At 42.5% G+C, this 22,105-nt stretch overlaps 1 protein-coding gene across 1 annotated transcript in view; it reads left to right on the forward strand.

Moving 5' to 3' along the window:
- KCNH5 (potassium voltage-gated channel subfamily H member 5) overlaps positions 1 to 22,105 on the forward strand; it is a 160,206-nt gene that overhangs the window by 19,326 nt on the left and 118,775 nt on the right. The window contains exons 3-4 of the mRNA XM_055717136.1: positions 2,147 to 2,253; positions 6,632 to 6,760. Coding sequence (XP_055573111.1) covers positions 2,147 to 2,253; positions 6,632 to 6,760 — 236 coding nt within the window. The remainder of the gene's footprint in view (positions 1 to 2,146; positions 2,254 to 6,631; positions 6,761 to 22,105) is intronic.

Below are 22,105 nucleotides of genomic sequence, written 5' to 3' on the forward strand. Positions count from 1 at the left end.
CTTTAAAATGTCTCTTTATGTGTGAAAATAATGCAAGATTTGAGTGTTACAGGTTTACTCCAATAACAAACTGGCTTTCATTTAAAACATAAAGTTGATTTATCCTGTTTAGCAGTGCTAACTGGTATTGTCCACCACTCTGAACGCCAAGTATGATTTGTCATTTTAATGCTAATTAATGATGACTATCTATATTATAAGCTGTGTAAAGTCAAGCACTTTAACAAATTTTTGTTATTTTTTCCTTCAGGACTAAGAGAAACATTGTTTAAAATATCAAGAAAACAAAAAAGATAATTCAGTTGCACAGCAGGCTGCGTGAAAACTATCAGCTCTTATTTTGTTTTGCAGACAGGAGAGTGATCTGCTGTACCTCATCAGTGCATTAAAAAAAAGGCATAATTGAAAACAATTAATGATCAAACTCTTCCCCCCCCCCCCCATCATATCATGTATCAATGTATTAAAGGTTATCAGCTGAACTCAGGAAAGAAAGGCGGGTCATTTGGAAATGAGCAGTAGGCTGTGTTTTGCATTTCCTAAAGACGGCCGTGTATGTTAATGATAAGCAGTACCTGTATGAAACTTTGTGCCCTGGTAAAACCATTTCCTGATGTCAGTCGCTGTAGTGGCATCTCCGTTACACTGCTGTCCCAAAGGTAACAGTCACGGTGTGCTGTCTATCAATAGCTCTCCCTGTGTTACCAGTGAAAAAGGACCTGTAGTGACCTACAGATGTTGCAGTCACTCTGATGCCCTGTGTCTGCCTCCATCACCCACGCGGGGCAGCCCCTGGGAGCAGCCCCCTTACCTCCCTTGGTTGGCAGTGTAAAGAAAGGATTCATGATCTGGCCTTCATTGAGTATTTTAATGCTTTCCAAGTCACTAACCACTATGCTGTTTTATTGTTTCTTTCAGAACAGTAGACATAAAATAAATGTTTATTGAACCTTTGGAGGTCTGTTGATCAATAAAAGAGAGGCTGCATTGAAACCACAGAGGCAGCAATAGCTTTTCTCTTTCATATTCTCAGGGTTGTCTTGTACGTTTCAGCTGAAGCTCAAACTGTTTGTGGACAAAGAAAATGGGAGGGGGAAAAAAAAGTCTGATCAATTAAAAGTATATTCATCCAAGTGTCTGAAAGCTTTTATCCCATGTTCCATTTTCCTTCAGTTCTGTAATTGGGAATTTGCACAGAGTGGTCTTTGTTTATTTTTAATCCAGGGAAGCACGACAATAAAAGCCTGGCTGTTCTTAAAAAGGCTTTCAAAAGTAAGGTCAGGGGTTGGGGTTTCTTACATCAGCTGAAGGTCTGACCTGGAAAAGAATGCAAAGATGAGATGATCAAGTAGCAAGAAGTAAGAGAGTTAAAATTACATTTTGATATTCTTGGCCTGGAGAGGGATGAGTCTTCAAAAGCATTTTAATGTTTTCCAATTTTCATCAAAATAATAAAGAAAAGTGGCATACATTAAGGAAAATGAGGGTGAATTTGGTTATGTTTGGTAGTAGTGCAGACATGGCTACACTGGGACAACTCATACACTTGCTTTCTGTGCGGGGTTTTCAGAGCATTACAGTCATTAGTTCTTACTGGTTAAATCCCACCTCTGTTTGCCAGTATTTGGTAAAAGGATTCTGATTATCTCATTGTCCCAGATGCATCTTGACAAGACTAGGTTTGTAACCATCAATTCAGCCAACAGCCTTTACCTGTAGTAGCTTCTATTCCTCTTCCAGAAGCCTTTTCAAGGGGATTAAACAAAATTTAGGAGGTTTTAGAGGTTTTGTTCAGCTTGCTTTGTTTTGACAGCAATATTGTCATGGCCTGCATCTGTGTCAATAATGGTTTTATAGGCTATTGGCTCTTTTTCTAACCACATATCCTTAAAGATATGCTCAGAAGAGCACTTAATGAGATGTTACAGTAGATTTATTTGTTGTCGTTTACAGTAAAAAGGTGGTCATAGTTACTCACTGCTGTAGGTTTCCTTTTGACATGCTAAATATTTAAATGAAGTGTAAATCATCATTAAACTTTGGTAAATGACAGTTAATAGCATCTCCAATGCTTATGCTGTTTAAGGTGGCTGCAACATCTGGTTGTTTTTTTAGAAAAAAAAGAGAAACCTTTTTTCTTTTTCAGTTTTATGTATGGTGAACTGACAGACAAGAAGACCATTGAAAAAGTCAGACAGACCTTCGACAACTATGAGTCAAACTGCTTTGAAATTCTCCTCTACAAGAAAAACAGTATGTATATACTTCTGTATGGTGTTGGGAGTGATAAAAGATATTTAAAGTATATAATAAACTAAAATAAATTTTTATTTTGACATATGGGTAAATTTGGGGCAAGATTTAGAGAAGAAACAGGTGTTTTGGTTGCCACAGCTCAAAAAGAGCGCTCTGTTTTCAGGGCAGGTGTTCAGGTGGCCAAGAATAGTAGTTGTTCCCTGCTGCCTCTAGTCTGACTCCTCCTTTCCAAAATATATTTAGTTTTGAGGATTGTTTCCCTGAAGGGAAACCGACTGGGTTAAGTGAAAAGAAATCCTGAATGAGGTTCCCCCACATCCCTCAGGAAACACCCCCATGTCTCCACAAGTGAGAACTCAGACCGTGATTGCCGTGAGTGGATGCTCCCAGCAGTGTCAAGATGCTTCTGTGGTGTGTAAACAAACACGTATGAGCTCTGGTAGGAGTACTAGATTTGGCATAAAACTCAAGGATTAATTAGAAAACCAGGGAATTTCGTAACTTAATGAGATGTGGGACCTAAGTCCCTTCCTCTTGGTGGCATTGAGTTTACAGGAGGTTGCCAGAACCAGAGAGGATTTTCTTTATTTTGTCTTAACCACGAGTCACTCCGGTCACATTTTCTGTCCTGCCATGTATGTGGGTAGTACTACTTCTGACTTATCAATGTAATAGCACATATTAAGCAAAACCACACTGTTGTGTGGTCTCACGCTGGGCTTGTGCAATGTGAACATTTCTCCTGGGCTGGCGGTTGAATTCCATGCTGTTGTCAGGGCAGATGAGCAGCCTCCTCTACTGGCGCAGGTCATCTTCCCAAGGCAGTGAGCCAAAACTATCACATGAAACATGCTCCAGAAAAGCTGGTTCCTCTACCCTGAGCAGAATGAGTCTAGTTGACTGGGTCTGTGGGCACGTCAAACACAAGCCAAGAGCAATCTTGATGGAGATGTTTTCTTCCATTTGACTTCCATTGCCCAGTACAGGTGCAGGTCCTGTGGGGCTGGGGAGCTTTCCCCCTGGTTCAGCTGCCTGGAGCCCAGTAGCCAGGGCCATGCCTCCCCCCACCCCACCCCCATGGACTTTGGTGCTGGGATGGAGGCTGGAGGTTTCTTTTGCATGCTGTGGCTGAGGGAAGGTAATGGTGTGCCTCAGGAAAGAGCTACCTGTGCCTGACTGCCCCATTTCACTGCAAACTCACATAAACCTTTCATCATAAACCTTGTCTTCTTGAATCAATGCTTTACTTCCACTTTCCCTTTTTAGACTAAATCTTCCTGTATGTGCACTTAAACAGTAGGGAAATGTCTTTAGATTTCTCCAATTCTGCCTGCTTCAAAGCATTTTAGCCAACACTTTAATTAAAAAGAGAAGCAAGAGCAGCTCTGAAGTCCAGCTGTTTCTGTAGGTGCCTGGGACAGCCCTCCAAAGGACCTCTTTTCAGTGCCTCAGCATGGGAATGCGTCTGTTCTCTAGGTTTTCTGCTTCTCTGCCCACTCCCTGTGCAGGTCACCTGGACTCCCCCTCGAATTGGAGGAATTTCCCAGGGCAGACCTGTGTTGGGTATCTTTGCCTGTGCTGGTGCCCAGCACTGCCATGCCCTCTGTCCGTGTGATTTCCTAAGAGGATCCCAGAGACCCAGTGCTCTCCCTGATCCTCACTTCTGTTATTAACTGGGCTGGCAGCCCCTGCTTTAGCATGGGCCAGTCCTGAACTAAATTCCTTTCTACTTTTTTTAAGTATGAAAAGAGGTAAGCCTTCTCTTGGTGGCTTTTCTGTAACAAGCCAGCGGCTTTTTGCTTTGGCTTGTGGATTGTCTGCTGGAGCTTGATGATGCTTTAGAGATTTATTGAGCTGCAGCTGCCTTAATAAAATCTTCACCTTTGCCCAGATCTCCAAGCCTGTCCTTTCCGTAAGTTATGCAAGATTACAGAACGACTTTATGGAAAAGTACTCTTATTTCTTTTCAGGCTTGAGTCAGTTCCCATCCTTAACATCTGTTGCCAGCTTTCTTCTCCATCACGCAAAGCCCAAAACTTCAACCTCTTGCTAATGCTTATAGGTTCACCTCTTGGCTGCAGTTCAGCAGCTGGTTTGCCCAGGGTTTGCTTCCATTTATCATACTCTGAGCCTTGTGGAAGAAAGTCCTTCAAGAAACTGCCTGCTTTATCCTCCAGGCAAATATTGGAACAGATAAAGAAATAATAGTTATCTGTTGATATGAAGACACTTCTGCAAGATGTAGGCAGTTACTTTGTGGAAGGGCTTGTGTTTGTCACCTGCAGAGACCCTGAATGGGGCTTGCAATGCTCTCAGAGCCCCCTCCCACCCATCTTTTCAAACTGTATGTCCAGAGGTGCTGTGTATTTTTGATGTGGTACAATCTCTGCCCTGCACTAACCCCCACCCCCCCCTTATGCTTTTGGCAGAGGGAGATTTTGAGATTTGCAGGTTGCTTTCCCATCCTTCTTTCCTTTGCCACAGAGGTGATCTTTAGGAGCTGATGTTCTCTGGCAGCACCCACATGACTGCTGACTTCACATGCCCCCTTGACATTTTATCCCAGCTTGCAGGTTTCAGGTTCAGACCTGAAAGTTTGCTACAGCTTTCTTCTGCTTTACTGAATTCCCTCATCTATAGTCCTCAGGTCTGCCCACCAAACTATTCAGCAACCACGTTAGGCATGCATATATATGTGTATATATGGTAATACTCAGGAAATGTCTTTGCCTGCTTTTGCCCAAATTGCTGCTTCTACAGCAGTAGCCACTTTGCCTCTGTGTTTGATTTTTATCAGTGCTGTTGAACAGGTTATTTTGCCTACTTACTTTTAGAGCCTTTCAAAAGTTGCCAATGAGTTGCCAGGTGTAAGTGCAAGTATGGTATTACTCCGGAGAGCTGCAGCACTCTGTTTTAGAGCTTATGAAAGAGTCTTTTATCTTGGGCTAGCAACTGGGAATTGAGATAATCAACTAATCAGCATAATGGCTTTGGAATTATCACAAAAAGCAGTCCCCCATCTCTCCCACTTCTCCGGTTTACTGCTGGTGAGTTACTGGTTTAATCCCAGTTCAGTAATACTGAATTCTGTCATGAACACTTGTGGATTTTAACCTTCCCCCAGTAGTCCTAGTCCAAATGGGTTTCATTGCCCTCTGGGCATCTATCCTGCAGTTCCTGGCACAGCTCTCGGATGTGGTGCATTAGAGGAGGTTTGGGTGACCCAGTGGTGCCTGTGGGATAACAGTGGGTAAGCAGCTTGTCTCTGTGTCAGCTCACAGGCTGGCATTCAGGAGCTCAGGAGAAAAGCCATTATGTCAACTGGCTGAAAGCACATCAAATCCTGGAGGTAATTAGCTGGCTGTGAAGGTATTTATAGTGCACTGTATGTAGGTGCAATTTTGGGAGGAAGGGGACACAGCCATGGGCATGGAGCTTTGCAGGATGGAAAGCATCTCTGATATTCATATCCTTGCAGTTGAATAGGATGCTTCAAAGCAAATTGCTTGAAGTCTTTTAGGATTTCGACCCTCACACAGCAGATCTGCATGTTCATAGAGGACTGCCATGTGCGTTTCAGCTGAGGAGGAAACAAGACCAGTTTCAGCTCTTGAGCACCTGCAGGAGCCCTGTGTGAACAGTGAGGATTTACCAAAAGCTGTGCTAACCACTCCAACACTGTAGACATTTTTTTGATGTTTATTTGTTGAGTGGTAGGATTTGAAGAATATTTTGTATTTCTTTCAAAAGCTCAATAGAGATAACTGCGTTGTGAGAGTGCTCCACTGGGCAGGACAATGAGGAAGTGGAGAGTATGACCTGAAACACAAAAAGGAAATCTGATCTCCTGATTTGTCCTGATAGGACATCAGAGGCTATGTCTGGATTAGCTCAGGTCCTCTTAAATAACGGAGTTAAATCAAATTTTGAGCATTTGACAGTATACTCCATCAGTTTTGGATTTGATCGCTCAATGTTATCCATATTACGAAGAAGGAATCAAAGATACCATCCATCAGTTTTTGGTTTTTTTTCTTGCCTTCCTACCTTGCAGGCACTAAGTTTGTGAGATGTGCCGGGGGAAAAAAAAGAACAAGAGAGGAAGAATAATATGTTTTATTTCAGAATGGAGATTTATGAAACATCCTGTCTCTGCTTATCACCTGATTAGATTAATGAAGCTGTAAAAATGAGAATATGTTGTTTTCCTTTGCAGAGGTAAAATTGAAAGATCTGGAAGATGTAGAAATATTGAGATATGGTCCTAAACTACATGTGTGTTATATTAACATATAAATAATGAAATATTCTGTGTATAGGTTGGGGAAAGTTTGTGCTGCACTACAGTCCAATTTCACCTTTTTCTCTGCTTTAGGAACCCCAGTTTGGTTCTACATGCAAATTGCACCTATAAGAAATGAGCATGAAAAAGTGGTTTTGTTCTTGTGCACTTTTAAGGATATCACTTTGTTCAAACAACCGATTGAAGATGATTCAACAAAAGGTAAATATGAAATACACTATTATTTTTTGTAAATTATAAAGTACATGCTTGAGCTCAGTCCTGTGGCAGGAATGTTGTGCCTGTGATCTGTGTCTTGAATTCAGACAATTCAGAATCAAGAGTTTCAATGCCGCTCTCCTATATTATTGCTTAAAAATAAAAGACAAATCACCACAAGTACAAATTCCCTAATAACATTTTGCCAGAGTCATAAGCCTTCCTTTTCCTTTGTAATTTCACGGCTGGCATTTGCTAAAAATGACATAGTTTTGAGTCATTACTGTGTTGTTTTGTGAGACCTTTCTCCTAAGGGGCTGGCATCTTCTGTTCAGAAAAAAGTAATTTCAGTTTCTTTGTGCTGAGGTGTTGATATTTCCTCACTTTCTTACTCTTGGAGATGAAGTGCAAAAGAAACAGCCTGTTTGGATCCTTTGTTATTGGTCGGCAATGGTGACTGCATGGCAGTGGACCTCACACGTGTTACTTCACAGCTGCTGGTGGTGATGTGTGTTGAGATGCACCATGCTGTCATCACCTAACGACCCATGGCCAGACCCGCAGCTTGGCACAAGAGAGAATTGGGGGGGGAAAGGTGGAGAGGATCTAGGAGTATCCTCTGCTTTGGTTATAAGGTGTATGTCTTGTGTCAGGTTCACTTGTTTATTGCTTTGGGTAAAATAATGCATGCTTACATAAAGAAGGGCATTTATGCCACAGCAGCCACATCCTATCTTCTCTTGGAAGTTGCCTTCTGATGATTATTTCCTTGCTATATTTTTCACTGCATGTTTAGAAAGGCTTGTTTTCTCACTGAGAGCAACGTGTGCTCTAAGCTGTCTTCTTTAGGATAAACTTGGTGTCATTTGAATGCAAACAGGTTTTGAACTAATTTCTTATGATCTAGTTAACGCTTACTATAGGTGTTTGTGTAACTGAAAAGTAGATTTGTAAAGACAGACTTAAAATAAACCAAAAAGCCTCTCTTTGGGCTAATGCCAAATATAAGAACTTTTTTGTCTGGAGGGTATATTATCCTTGAAGTCCTAAGATCCTGATACAGGAATACCTTCTCAGCCATTGTAAGCTCTATTGCCTCTCCAATTTAGCTGGCAAACTGCAAATGTTCCTTTATTTCACTTTCAGCTCTTTAACGTGGAATTCTTCTGCCTGGAAATAATCTTTTTTTTTTTTTTAGGATAAATGCTAGTTAATTGAAAGGACTTCAGTTGTAGAGGTCTGAAGGCATCAGACTGGCTGCTTGCTGCAGTGTATATAATACGTAGTAGGAACTCATAAAGGGAAGAAAAACAGTCTTTGCAAGGATCTTCTTGTAGGATTACCTATTTGATGCTTTGTGCGGGGGGACTGAGATGTATCTCACATGGAACCAACCCTCAACCCTCCCCCCCTTTCGCTGGCTCTACCCCACTTCCCACAGTATGTAGTTGCACTGAGGAGCGCGTGGCTGCGGTAGGACAGGGAAAACATTGGAGGTGGCTCCCAAATGTAGAAATGATGAATGTTGCCTCCTTTGGATTCTTGGCCTGGGAGATTTGTATTCTGCTGCCTTCCCTGGGGAGGCAGGGGTGTGCTGAGGGGACTGAGCTCTCCTCCTCCCCATCTTGTGGTGGAGGAGCAGAATCCACCCGGCATCCATTATAGGAACAATAATGTTCCTATGGGAAAGAGCAATAGCTGTGAAGTGTGTAACTTGTGTACTGCTGTTCCCCAGTGAAGGGTACCATTAGTTAAAATGCCAGGTATTGGCGACGAGCATTGCAAAATATTGTTGTCGGCAGCCAGAGAGGTTTGTTTCCACAAACCTTGAAACGAAACATCGCAGAAAGCAGTACAGTCTCTCAAGTGCCTTTAAGGTGTATGATTGGAGTCTTAAGAATTTGCTTAAGGTCATTTGATTAGAGCATTGGTTAACATTGATATGTCCAACAAGCTCCATGATTACACACCACTGACCCAATTTTTCTGCTGCTTTTGCAGAAATTAGGACTTCTCTTTTATATTCTTCATATAAAAAAAATTCAAATATTTGCACCATTTTACTACAGGGATGGGGAAACAGCACTGTTGCATTACCCTTTGTGTGTCAACTGGGTGGATCTGCGAGATCCCAGGGCACTGGGATCTCAGTGTTGTTTTGTCAGACATAGTGCTAGGAGAGGTGCATAATTCATTGTCCCTGCAGATAACATTACAATGTGCTTAGAAGTTGTCAGGCCACTTTCTTTTTGAATTATGAGATTGGTAAACATATACATTACAATTTAGTAGAGAAAATTCAAACTTTTGTAAAAAGTATTTTGGTAAAATACTGCTGTTGAGTGCTGGGACTTGTCATTGAAAGGGCTATTTTTTTTTCCCTTTTAAAAGAAGGATTTTGCTTCAGAAATTCTACCAGGACCATGCAATACATAATACATAAATAATTATGGTGCAGATGAGTTACTGTCTATTACTTATGGGAGCAGTAAATCTGAGATAAAAAATTCAACAGAAATAAAATATTGATGCCATTATGCAATAATCTCTGTACCAATATATTCTGCACTGTTCGAAGGTATGTTGCTTTGTTGTGAAGCTTCAGTATATCACACTCCTATGAGGTACAAGGATTTGTTTTTTAAATCATAACAATGGGTGTATCTACACTGCAGGGTGTCTGTGTGTCCTGGCTCCTGGAAATAAATGGTTGGGTTTGCCAGATCTGCTTCTGGTGGCTGCAGTGCGGTCAGCATCCCATGTAGATCTTGCAAGGGAGCAGCAGTTTCAGGGGGCAGGGAGTGGTACCCAGGTGCTGAGGATGCAGAACTGCTCAGAAGTGTTGAGAAGCTTGTTGTATTTGTGAAAACAGGACATACAAATAAAAGAAAATAGTTGTCTTACTACAAAGCACATTGCAAGGGAGAGTTGGGATTTATTTTTCTCTGATAGAGGCTCAAAAACATGCTTGTTTACAGGCTCAGTACAAAAAATACAGTTGGCGTCATGGGGACTAGCCCTGTGTGAGTGAGGGGAGTTAGAGAGGTCTGGGGCACTGTGACACTACTTACCTGTGTGCTCGCTGTTTGCTGTGTATTAATACCGTCAGAGAGGAGGAGGGGGCTTTGCTTGCAGGAGGGAGTAAAAGTAATGAAAAATTTTCCTGGGTCACCCAGGAGACTGTGAATTTGTTGCAGTCCAGAAAGCTGTTAAAACTTATTGGACTTAAAGCAAGACTGGAGAAAAGGGATATTTAAAACCGACCTTCCTCTGATAAAATATAAAGGCAGGGATCAAAAGACTTCTTTTCTGAGAGGGTATGGGCAGTTCGACACTAAAGACTTGACTGACTTGTTTTCTTGTTACCTGTGCTGGCATCTGTTATCACTGGGCAATGCGTGGGAGACCTATGATGTATAGCACTGTAACAGTGACCAAGAAGTACTGCTGATTCCTTGTAAATGGAAAATTACTTAAAGTGTCTAACCATGTGAAAATGTAAAAAAAAAAAAAAAAAAAAAAACCAACAAAAAACCCCACCAAACCAACCCCAACCAAATGAAAAATAAACAGCCACTGAAAAACAAAACAACAACAAAAAGCCAAATGCACCCCACACCCACACCCCATAAACAAACAAACCCAAACTAAAACCCAGCATCTAAAGTAGAAGCAGTGAAGATAATAATGGAAGGAAATGTCAGCCACCTGGGTGCAGGTGCCATCAACAAGTCTGGAGGGTAGGGAGAACACCCTCTGTTGACTTGCTTTATGGTTTGTAGTGCCTGGGCTCCTTACTGGCTTGCTGGGTGAGCTGTGGATGGTGGCAGTGTGGAAGAAGAGGTGTGAGAATTAGTGGCAGCAGAGATGATGTCACAGGAGATGATGGCCACACTTGGTAGTGACTGGACAATGCCTTATTTTCCGGTGAAGGAGCTGTGCTGTTTGTCTGGTCTCTCTTTCTTTCCTTCTCCTGCTTCTCTTTGGTAACGTGAACATTTGTCTGATCTGGATTCAGTACCAAGCAGTAGATCCTGCCTGTGGTGGTGGAGGGTCAGATCCCCAGGTGTCCTGGCTGAATGTCTAGCACAGCAGAGGTGGAAGGTCATTACAAGCATATGAATGGTCATATTGTGTTTTCTTCCAGAGGATAAAACCCAAAGAATCTTTCTTTTTTATGTTTGTACCATTGTAGGGTCACAGCTGGGTGCTTTTTATCAGCTTGCTGTGCTTTTATTCTGTCTTTACCCAATGGCCTTTTAAAAACATCTAAAGACTTTCAGTCCCTCCAAAGACACACAGTGGTAATAATCTTATGTTTATTTGTCAGAAAAAAATGAAGTCATTTTTCTGAGCCCTAGCTATTTGAAGGGCAAATAGAGCCACTTAAAATGTTAACATCATTTGAAGCCAGGAGTGTTGTAGATTATAGCAAACTGAAAGTTTAAGGCTAGAAAAAAACTGGCATTTTTTTTTTTGGCCAAAAGCGGAGTTTCACCTAGTTGTGCAATGGCTTTATTCCCTTTGTGTCATCAGTGAAGAAGAAAAAGTGGCCTCTAGGTAAACTTGGAATTTTTTTTCAGCTAGGATTCTTACTGGTTATCTTGAGTCTCTTGAGTGAAATATCAAGCTTTTCAGCTGCTGGAAGTCATTGGGAAGTTCTGGTGAGTACTGATGGGACGCTGAATTAGGATGCAAAGATGAGTTAATGAGGCCCCCACAGCTCAGGACTGTGTGCTGTTGACAGATGGGATCAGGAGATGGCACAGCAGTATCCTGAACTTGGGTGGTTTTTTTTCCACTTGATGGATCCAGGCTTTGATAATCAAGAGTGTCTGGGACAATGCTGTAATGCTTCCAGTGATATAACTCTTTATGGTTATATAACTCTATATAATGATACAACTCTATCTCAGAGTGTGACAGGGCTATAAAAAGTGTGGTAGTTGCAGAAATACGCACTTTTGCTGGCTAATCCTTGCTAAGCCTATAATTCTGATCCTTTTTTATCTTTAATAAGTGCAAGTTATTAAGCATATATAACTAGTTGCACATGGGAACTTTTTTTTTCTTGAGGGGGTATCAATCCTGGTGATAATAGAAGTGGGTAGAGGGATTAGAGCATGAAAATGAGGTTTCTACCTTTAGCTGAAGCACAGCGTACCCTGTTAAATACATCACCTTGACGGTAATCCACAACAGTAATTTAGCAGGTCAGAATTTGGATACCCTTGCCATGTTTTTATTGCAGTTTTCCATGGCTGTAATAACAAGGGTCTTGGTGCTGTGGAGACCGACTTGTTCTGGCGCTGCTTCCTATTGCTCTGATCTGCAGAGTTTCACCCCCAGTGCCTTCAGGCACCAAGGAGATCACCTCCATCTCTCCATCCTCCTCTGGGTCTGGAATGCAGCATCCAAGGACATCTGGGCCTTGAGAAAGGACTTTGAGGCTCTGTGTGTGTAAAGAGAAGTGGTCATTTGCCAGGACACCAGGTAGGCTTCTAGTGCCAAGAGTAGACAGCTCAGAGGAATGATGCTATGATGCAGTCTCTTGGTATTTGAAACCATCCATTTTGGATGAGCACAGCTTGCTAGTAACCAGGAAAACTTTCCGAGGTCACTTCACTCCTGTTCCTGTAGTTACTGTCTTTAGTGACGTGCTGTGGCGCTTCTAGCAGACACTGCAAAGGCTGAACAGTCACAAGGAGTTTCCTCTCTGTTTTCATTGCTCCTAGAGGTCCTTCTTCAAGGCTTTATTTCTATCCCCCTTTGCTTGCTTTGCTGCTGTCAGAGACCCACCATGATGAAGAAGAGAGAATTTCCATATCCAGGGCTGTTTGTTTTCCTTCACAGAAATAAAGTACTTTTCTGAATCGAGTATTGCCTTTTGAGGCCTTTGTGTGCTCCATCAACAACCCACAGTGCACATTAACTGCCTGTAAATTTCTAGAAGCTAAAGTGCAATGAAAAAGAAATCCTATTGAAATCAAATCTTACCCTGTGAGAGATTGAATTAAACTGGATGTTGATCTTTGAAGCAGTAACTGTTTGTAGATTGATACCCTTTCTATGTAGAAAACTGAACATTCATAAACCATATATGTAATAATAAGTGTAAATATAGTTGAGATATTTAGGACTGTAATCGGTATATCACAGGGCATCACATTTCACTAAAGTTACTCCTCTGCTGAACCCGTTAACTTTTGTGTAACTAAACCATCCCCTCCAGACAAACATCCAGTATTGATTTAAAAGTCTGAAAAGCCCAAGGGTCCACAACATTCCTTCGTATTTCTTTGGCTTTTTCATTACACTTTTGGCTTTAAAAAAGTGTCATATTTAAAGTAACGTGGCTTCAGCTTCTTGCAGTGGCATCTTCTTACGCATTTTTTCTACTTGCTAAAAAAGTCCCATTAAGGCATTTACACATATAATCAAGTCATCGCTCCACCTTCTTATGATAAACTGAATGAGCTGAGCTCCTTAAACCTCTGTCCAGCCTGAATTTGGAGGTCTGGTGTACGGGGTTGACCTTGGCTGGACTCCAGGTACCCACAGAGCGATTCCCACTCTCCTCCTCAGCAGAACAAAGGGGAGAAAATAAGATGGAAAAAACCCTTGTGGGTCAACATAAAGCAATAGCAAAAGTTGCGTGCATGGAAGCAAAGGAAAACAGAAGATGTTACTCTCTACTTCCCATCAGCAGGTGATGCTCGGCCGTTCCCGGGAGGTAGGGCTTCATCAGTATGTGTAGTGGTTGCTCCAAAAGATAAACATCATAAATAATGGATGCCCCCCCTGTCCTTCTCCTTTCTCTTAGCACTTAGATCTGAGCAGATGCCATATGGTATGGAATGATGTCACTGGTCACTTGGGGTCAGCTGTCCTGGCTGTGTCCACTCCCAAGCCCTTGCCCACCCCCAGCCTGCCAGTGAGGCGCAGGGAAGGCTGGAGGGCCAGCCTTGGTGCTGTGCCAGCACCGCTCAGCAGCGGGCAAAACACCCGTGTGTTACCACCACCTTTCCAGCTGCCAGTGTGAGCACAGCACCAGGAGGGCTGCTACGGGGCTCAGCCAGACCCAATACATCTGGTGATGGCAGATGCACAGACACTTACCTGCACTTTAATTCAGCTCATCAGCAGCAGTAGGGATGAAACTGTGGTGGCACGGACTTCAGCCTCCAGTTTCCCAGTCAGTTTTTGTGGCCAGTGTTGTAGCCAGGTGAGTTCACAGCTAACTTCTCAATATTGCCATTGCTTAGCCTCTCCAAGCCTAGCTCTTGCTGTTGTATATCCAAGGAGCAGGTGACTTAGCCAAAGCAAACCACGTGCTCATCTACTAAGACCTCTGGATCCTTTTCAGAACTGTTCTTTGCTAGGGACATTTCCCACTCCCACGCTGGAGATAAATGGGCAGATGCCCAGTTATCAAGCACATCATCTTGCACGACTGTCCTCACTGCTGTTTAACATTCCTCTAATCTTCTTGTCATCTGGACATTTTATCAGTCATCTTACAATGACTTTTAAACCATAGAGAAAAGGACTGAATATAGAAGGGGACCTGTCCAGAAAGTGCTCGGTAATAATGTTTTACTGTTTTCTGCTACTTCTTGTTTGATATCTGCCAGGTAGCAAGTTCTTCACCCATTTAACCCATGATTTACTAAACTGTTATGGTGACACAAGTCGAGACAGACTGAAAAACACCATATCATTGTAGATGGGTTCAGACAAAATGGCTCTTTATTGCTTTGTCATATTGCTTATGTATCTTAGATAGTACATGTGTCAGACCCTGACAGGCTTTCTGTCGTCTTCTTCTTGCTTGCTATTTGCTGTTGCTGTATATGCCCATATGCTGCGGTTTTAAGTTCCGGGTTTTCACATCCCGTTTACATACCTGACAATTTGTGGCTGTCTCAAGGGTACACGACTATGTCTTCAAGGTCAACCAACTTGTCTGCAGACCCGCTGCAGACCCCTCCACTGTGTAGTCTTAATATTTTGTCAAGTGTGTCACACGGTGTCAGTTCAGTGAAGAGTAGCGTATAAGAGGATTTGGCCAGGCTGTGGCTCTGAGGTGGTTCAAGTGCAGCACCAGGATGAGGTGGTGTTACGAGATGAGCACTGTGGCTGTGCCGATTTGGGAGCTGTTGGGTCCTTGGCTGCAGGTGGGAGAAAACCAAGGGCAGCCGCTGCATCAAGTCAATGGTCCCTGTTGTTTCCCAGCCCATGCCCAGAAAGGGAGCACTGGTACAGGGAGCTGCCCTGGCTCATGCCTCTCTGGCGTACATCACACATATGTGTGGCTCTGGCTGGCCATTGTATTTGGCTTACAGCTTGTTCTGTCAAGGCATTTGGCTGTCTTCCTGAACCAAATTTATACTCTTACAAAATAATGAAATTAACATTGTGGGGCATTTTACATCATTTTGTATTGACAGCCATTTGTTATGTTCCTTTCCTTTTCTTTCTTATTAAACGTATTGAAACTCAGATCAGCTTTTCTCGCATTTTGCCTGGCACTGAGATCAAGCTGAGCAACCTGTAATTACTGGGGTCAGCCTGTTCGCCCTTTCTGCATATGGGTGCAGAAAGCCTTTTGATTGTACTCTGGGAGTCCTTTAAAAACTTCATTGTTACTGTAATAAATCCAGCCAGGGAAGGATTTTTCCCATATGTCTTTAGCTTTCCACGTCCATTCTCATTAACCATAATTTCTCATTCACATGCTCACAAGGTCCCTCTTTCTTCCCACCCTGTGTGCTTTATTATATGCTGTTTTTTTAATTCTAGCAGCTGCCTTCCTTTTGACCCTGAGCTGGTATAGTCCTTTTTCCTTGGCCACTGAATGGCACCGTTTTGCTATCTGACAAACTCCTAAAAGCCAGTTGACTGACATTTACAGGACTTAGTCTTTTCTTTTTTCTTCCCCAAATTTACACTTGTTTTTATATACTTATGGGGAAATAAGTTCTTGGTGGCCCTGTGTGTGTGCATAAGGTTTAGCTTCAGTTGCAGAAACATGGAATTTAAGAAGTTGTGCACTGTAAATTTATGGCTATGTCAGAATTAAATTTAAAAATGCATTGTATACTAAATGTAGTCTCGTGGTATATAAATCTTAGCATTTTTCATCAGTAGATCTCAAAATGGCTTGCAAAGTAGGTCATTAGCCTTATCTTCATTTTGAGGAGAAGAAACTGAAACTCAGAGAGGTGAAGTGATATGCCCAAGATATTACCCATTAATTCTCCACCCATTTTGAGCTCCCCAATAGCTGTAGTGGGGGGGTGGTAACTGGGGGTACAATGCTGATCAAGAATGGAGGTCAGATGTAAAAAAAATAATCCCAAGAGTACAGTCGTTATCAGACAGTGGAACGCAGGATTTCAAATCAGGAAATGTATCCTAATATTTTGAATTACATTTGAATAGACTCTGTGATTCTTCAGTCTGTAAATTGTTTTACTGCATCGTGGGAGTGATTGAGCATTGTTTGACTTATTCTATTTATTCAGGAATCTCATTTATTCCTCTCTCTCTAACAAAGCAAACCCAGGCTGATGACGTTTTGTTTTTTGTTTTTTTTTTGAAGAGGCCCTGAGCTCTTTCAGCCATACTTCACCTACAATGAAGAGCAAACAGCCAGCCATTGTAATGATTTTACTGTCCGAATATCTAGAAATGGTTGAGATTTGTAGATGCTAACTGTAGATGCAAAAGGATGATCTGTGTTGTCAATTGCATTCCGTGCTGCCTAACTCTGAGCAGTGCTAGCTCTTTGCCTTTGTAGGTAAGTCATGGAGTATATATTATTTAAGCATTCTGTATGTTATCTTCTCCGTAAGGAGGAGAACAACCACCTTTCCATGGTCTGGAGGTGTTCGTTATACTTCTGCAGGCGGGAATTAACATGAGCATTGCTGAAATCACCCTCTGCAGTTGTTTTTCCCGCAAAATATTTGTCTTAACCCAAGTGTTTTCACTGCAGTCTAAGATACTGGATAGTTCCCTGTTACACTGATTTAAAAGCCATCATTATTTCTGATCCTTTTAAGACCAGACAAACCTTGACAAAAAGGTTAATTGCAACCCAGTAGAGCTACAGTAATGTTTTATTAGGGGGAGCTAGTCATGTCTAGATTTTCCAGAGCAAGTGCACTATAAAGAACATTGATATCTCGTCTTGAGATTTTGAACTCTTCATAAACTCTGAGGTACGAATTTAGCTCTAAAATAGTATAGTTTATGAACTAGAGATTTTAATTAATTTTTTTTCAGTGTGGCTGCTAGCTAGGTGGCTAAATCTGTATTTGGACCTCTACAAAACTCCAGAGAGATTGTGGATTTTCAACTGCTAATGAAATTATGGGGAGAATTCGAAGAGTCTTCTCATTTGTGGATACTTACATTTGAAAATATTTGCTGTTATCTTTGAAGGCGATGGGTAGGGCTATTGACTGCTGAGGTTTGTACAGGGAAGGTGGCTGAAGCACTAGTAGATCAAAACAGCCCAAGTCTTTTTTGCTCACTAGCCTGTGCCGGGGCAGGGACTTCACCCTGGCTGAGGGAACTGCCCAGCTCTGACCCGGTGCCTTGGTGGGAATGTCCCTGTGGGACAGGCACCGGGACTCGCTCCTTGGTGCGAGTGGGAGCACAGTGAGGTGGTTCACAGTTTTTGATGGAGTCTAACCAAATCTCTGCCTGCTTTTTCACTTTGGGAGAAATGAGAGGGATTAAAAGGTTTTGTCTCCAGATAGCCGTTAGGAAACAGTGATTCGTTTCTGTCCCATCACTTTCAGCATCACTTCTGCTTGGTGAAGCCTCTCTGGCTGGACTTTCTTTGGACATCTTTTAGCCTGGTCCTTTTCATTCTCTGCCATACACTGCAACAGCATCTTTGACCTGGATGACATTTCTCCTTAGAGAAGGCAGCAGGATGAGGGAGAGGGTGTTGGAGATGGATGAGTGTTTGTGTACTGGATTGATCTGCAGGATGTATTAATGGGAAGGAGACTGGTGAACAGAAGGGCAGAGAGAGAGCTCCTTGTGGCAATGCAAGAGTGCGGCTCACAGAAGGTCCCTGAACCCAGAGTAAGCAGTGAGTGTGGTGTTGGAGAAGAGCTGTTAGGAGGGCAGTTGCTGCAGAGCTGTTCCTATCCCAGCTGTCCAGTATAAAACAATGACCGATTCAGAATCTCAGGAAGAAAGATGCGTGGGCATAATACTATTGTTGGAAGAGTAGCTGATGGAAAAGTACATGCTATGGTGAATAAGGGGTTTCAGGTGAGCTCGTTTGGACTTTCTGACAGTGGAGGGATGGTAGGATCAAGTTCTAAGCTGGAAATACTGTGTTCCCCTTGGACGCCACATAATTTCTGTAGTGGTGTATGGACCTAGTGAGTGGCTGAGAGAGCATCAGAGACCCATCTGGAAAGCTTTTCCCTCTCCAAGGAAGTGTTTGGGTGCTCTGCTTTGCTTGACTATTGCCTACCTCCTTTCTGTGCTCCTGCACTCCCTCAGGCATCCAGGCACAACATTAACAGCTTCAAGTCATGTCATAGTGTCTAAGGTTTGAAAGAAATACCAATTTATTTATTTTTTTAATTTAGTACTCTGGGTTTTTTTCCCCCTTCAGAGAAACCTTTGGCTCAGCTGTTGTATGAAGTGTGCCACAAGTCATCCCTGGCTCAGTTAGCCCCACAGTCAGAGGGCTGTGAAGTTGGAAGTCTTAATTAGAGCAAGAGATGTGGAGAATGTTTTGTAGTTGTAAAATATTTAATTATGACTAAAATTCATGGAGGAATTAAGAAGTTGCATGCTTGGAAGGACAGCCTTACAGCTGGGCCAAGGCAGAGACTAGTTCATGTCTATCAGTATGCTTGCCTTCTTCATGTCCTATTTTTGTAACTGTATGGAATTGTTAAACCTGCATCTTCAGTTTATTTAAAATGCAGGAATTTTAATTCGAGTAATAGGTAGGAACAGGGAAACGTTTTGCTAGGCTCCTACTTAAGAACAGACCCGTGTTTTGGATCATGAGAATGAATGCAGATTATGAGATTTTTTTTTTCAAAGCAGGGGTACAAATTCTTCCAGTTTTGTCCATGAATCAGAAAGTAATTAAAAAGAACCAGGAAAACCAATCATTTTATCTGTATGTTATTCCACAGTTTTTCCATTTGAGGTAGTTAACATCTTCCTCTGAAATACCCAGTTTAACTTCTTGTAAGAGGAAGCAGCTGCTGGCCTGATCTGGTGTGTGATCTGATGATGTTCACTTTGTTTGCAAGAATTTCAGTACAGTGTTGCAAGTTCAGGATGTTATTTTTCAAATGGTGCTGGGGAAGAAAGATGCAATCCAGCTGAGCTGAAGACAGAATCAGAAGTGTTGCATTTTCTCACAGAGTTCCCCCCCGCCACGTCCCCACTCCCCCCTGCACCTGCTATTTGTTCTGCTCCTTCACTCCTTCCAGACTGAAAATGTCTGTGAGGACAAGCGGCCACTAATACGTGGGATCAAATTATCATTCTTTTCAAGTCTCTGTAGAGGAAAAGAAAGGAGAGAATTGTTTGAAGAAACATTGACAGCAGTAGGCAGCTATGCAAATTTTGCCTGGTCTATTTAAACATACACATTGGTTTTAAATATAATTCTGAACTTACCTCGTCTACAACAAGGTCAAGAAACGGAGAAATGTACCCTGTACAGATTATTTCAGACGTGAGGCAGCCTGTATACATTTTCACCTTCCCACTCATGCCCCAGCATCTTGCTGTTGCTATGTTTTTAATTCCCTTTGGTTGTAAATAGGAAACAAAAGAACTTGGTACTTTTTCACGCTATTGCAGATGGATAGATTGGAGCACGTAGAATAATGCAGGACTTTGTGGTGAATTAGGAAAAAAGTCATGTTGGTGTATTCTGTACTTCCAATGTCTAGAATCATGGGCTTCACAGTGAAAATGTGAAGTCTCTAAATGAGGCTGGAAGGGTTTTTGCAAAAGATCTGCGCTAGCACAAAGCAAAGCTTTGGTCTTGGTGGAGAAAGGACATGATGAAATGGTTTGCTCTGTGAAAAGAAGAGGTCAGACCAGATGTGAGCAGAGTGGTAACCCTGCATGCTAAAATATGTGGCTGCTTTCTTTCACATGACCTTGATGATCTTACCAAGGTGGAAAGAGAGTATTTGAAAAACTCATAGTTCTTTCCTTTCTTTTTATTTTAACCGCAAAAAGATTGCTGTTGTTTGTATGTGTCTTACTCCAGCTCCTTGTTGTACATCTTCCTCAACTTCCCCCAGGCTTTTCTGTAGATGTGGCTACTGCAGAACAGATGTTTTTCTTGCCCAAGATGGTGACAAGGGGTTTCTTACCAGTTTTGCATGTGTAAGAGGAGGGGCATTTTTGAAGCCCATGTTTTGGTGAGTGGGATCTCTCAGCCTGTGAAGCACCATAGGAAAGGATTTCTAGAGAGTATATGAAGCCATCCCCTATCATTGCCAGTCCGTGACTCTTCTCCAACTCTTTTATTTAATCACTGTACTGATTAATTCCCTAAACCTTAGAAAATAAAGTAAAACTTGAATCATTAACCATCAGCCATCAGAAATCACAGAATGGTTGAGGTTAGAAGAGACTTCTGGAGGTCACCTTGTCCAACCCCCCAGCTGCCCATGTCCATACAGTTTTTTAATATCTTCAAGGAAGGATGGAGACTCCACAACATCTCCGGGCAACTTCTGCTAGTGCTTGGTCACCTTCACAGTAACAGTGTTTCCTGATGTTCAGAAGGAACCTCCTGTGTTTCGTTTTGTGCCCATTGCCCCGGCCCTGTCACTGGGCACCACTGAAAAGAGCCTGAGTCCATCCTCTTTGCACCTTCTCTTCAGGTATTTATATACATTAATAGGATCACGCGCCCACACGCGCCCACCCCCCCACACCCCCCCACACACACCCCCACCCCCCCTGCCCAAGCCTGTTCTCCAGGCTGAACCATCCCAGCTCTTTCAGCCTTTCCTCGTAGGAGAGGTGCTCCAGATGCTCTTTACTCATCTTTGTGGCCCTTTGTTGGACACTATTCAGTTTGTCCATGTCTCCCTTGTACTGGGGAGCCCAGAGTTAGACACAACGCTCCAGGTTCTGGCCTCTCCCGTGCTGAGTAGATGGGAAGGATCACCTCCTTTGACCTGCTGGCAATACTTTGTCTAATGCGAACGGTACCCTTGGCTGCCTTCATTGCCACACAGGCATGTTGCTGGCTTGTGCTCAGCCTGGCCCACCAGGAACCCCAGTTCATTTTCTGCCAAGCTGCTTTCCAGCTGGGGAGCCCCCAACATGTATTGGTGTGTGTGGTTGTACTTCCTTAGGTACTTTGGACTTCTTGTTGAACTTCATGAGGTTCTTGTGAGAGCTGGAGTAGCTGACAGAGCTGAAATGTGACAAATAAGGGTGTTTGGGACTGAATCCAGCAGTTTGGCTGTGCTGGTTTTGGCTTTGCCAAGCACTTTTCCATCACTTTTCTATCAGCTCGGTGGGGTAGGGTGACAAACTAAAGTTTGGGGACTGGCCTGAATTCATCCCCATGGACCACAGGGAAGTGTCTGTCAGGGGAGGAGAGCACCGTAAGCATGTGCATGTTTGGGTGAGTACCTGCCCAGGGTCTGGGGGTGGGTGACCACCTGCCCAGAGGAGAGCTGCTCTTTTCCTCTGGTTCTTGCAGCATGGCTGTAGGGTGCCAAAAGCAATTGGCTGGATGCACTGTGGCCTCAGCAGTTGTGAGAAGTGTCGAGGCAGAGCAGTCCCAACGCTGCTGCTGTGCTCACTTGCTCTTTGAAATCACTGGCTAAGAAAGATAAACAACAGTTCTGATTTTTGTCTTAAAGCTATCTTCCTGCCACAGTTTTGTATATGATTAGGAAAAAGAACCACAGGATTAGGAAAAAACACATTTTTTTCCTAGAAATTCATAGTTCATACTCAGATCACTATAGTCTGTCTTAAACTTGCTTTATACAGAAGATGCATGGTCCTAATAGAATATCCCTTGTAAGCTTGAGAAGCGTGAAGTGTGTCTGAAATGCACATTTAAGGTTTAGATTTGAAAAGTTAATAATATTCCTATTTTTTACCTTTTCCCAGTGCATTTTTTATGTACCTTTTTGAGGTCGTATGTAAATAGCCAGGCACAAATGGTTCGTTCTGTGCTGATGGTGTATCATGGTATTTAGATATGTTCTGATTGCTGCTTGATGAAAAATGGATTTGCATTTGTGTGAATGTGATATAAATGTAGCAAATTGAAAAGCCAAACTAAATTTTTTTTGAAGTTTTATT

Source organism: Falco cherrug, chromosome 7, assembly GCF_023634085.1.
Source record: "Falco cherrug isolate bFalChe1 chromosome 7, bFalChe1.pri, whole genome shotgun sequence".
Lineage (NCBI taxonomy): Eukaryota > Metazoa > Chordata > Aves > Falconiformes > Falconidae > Falco > Falco cherrug.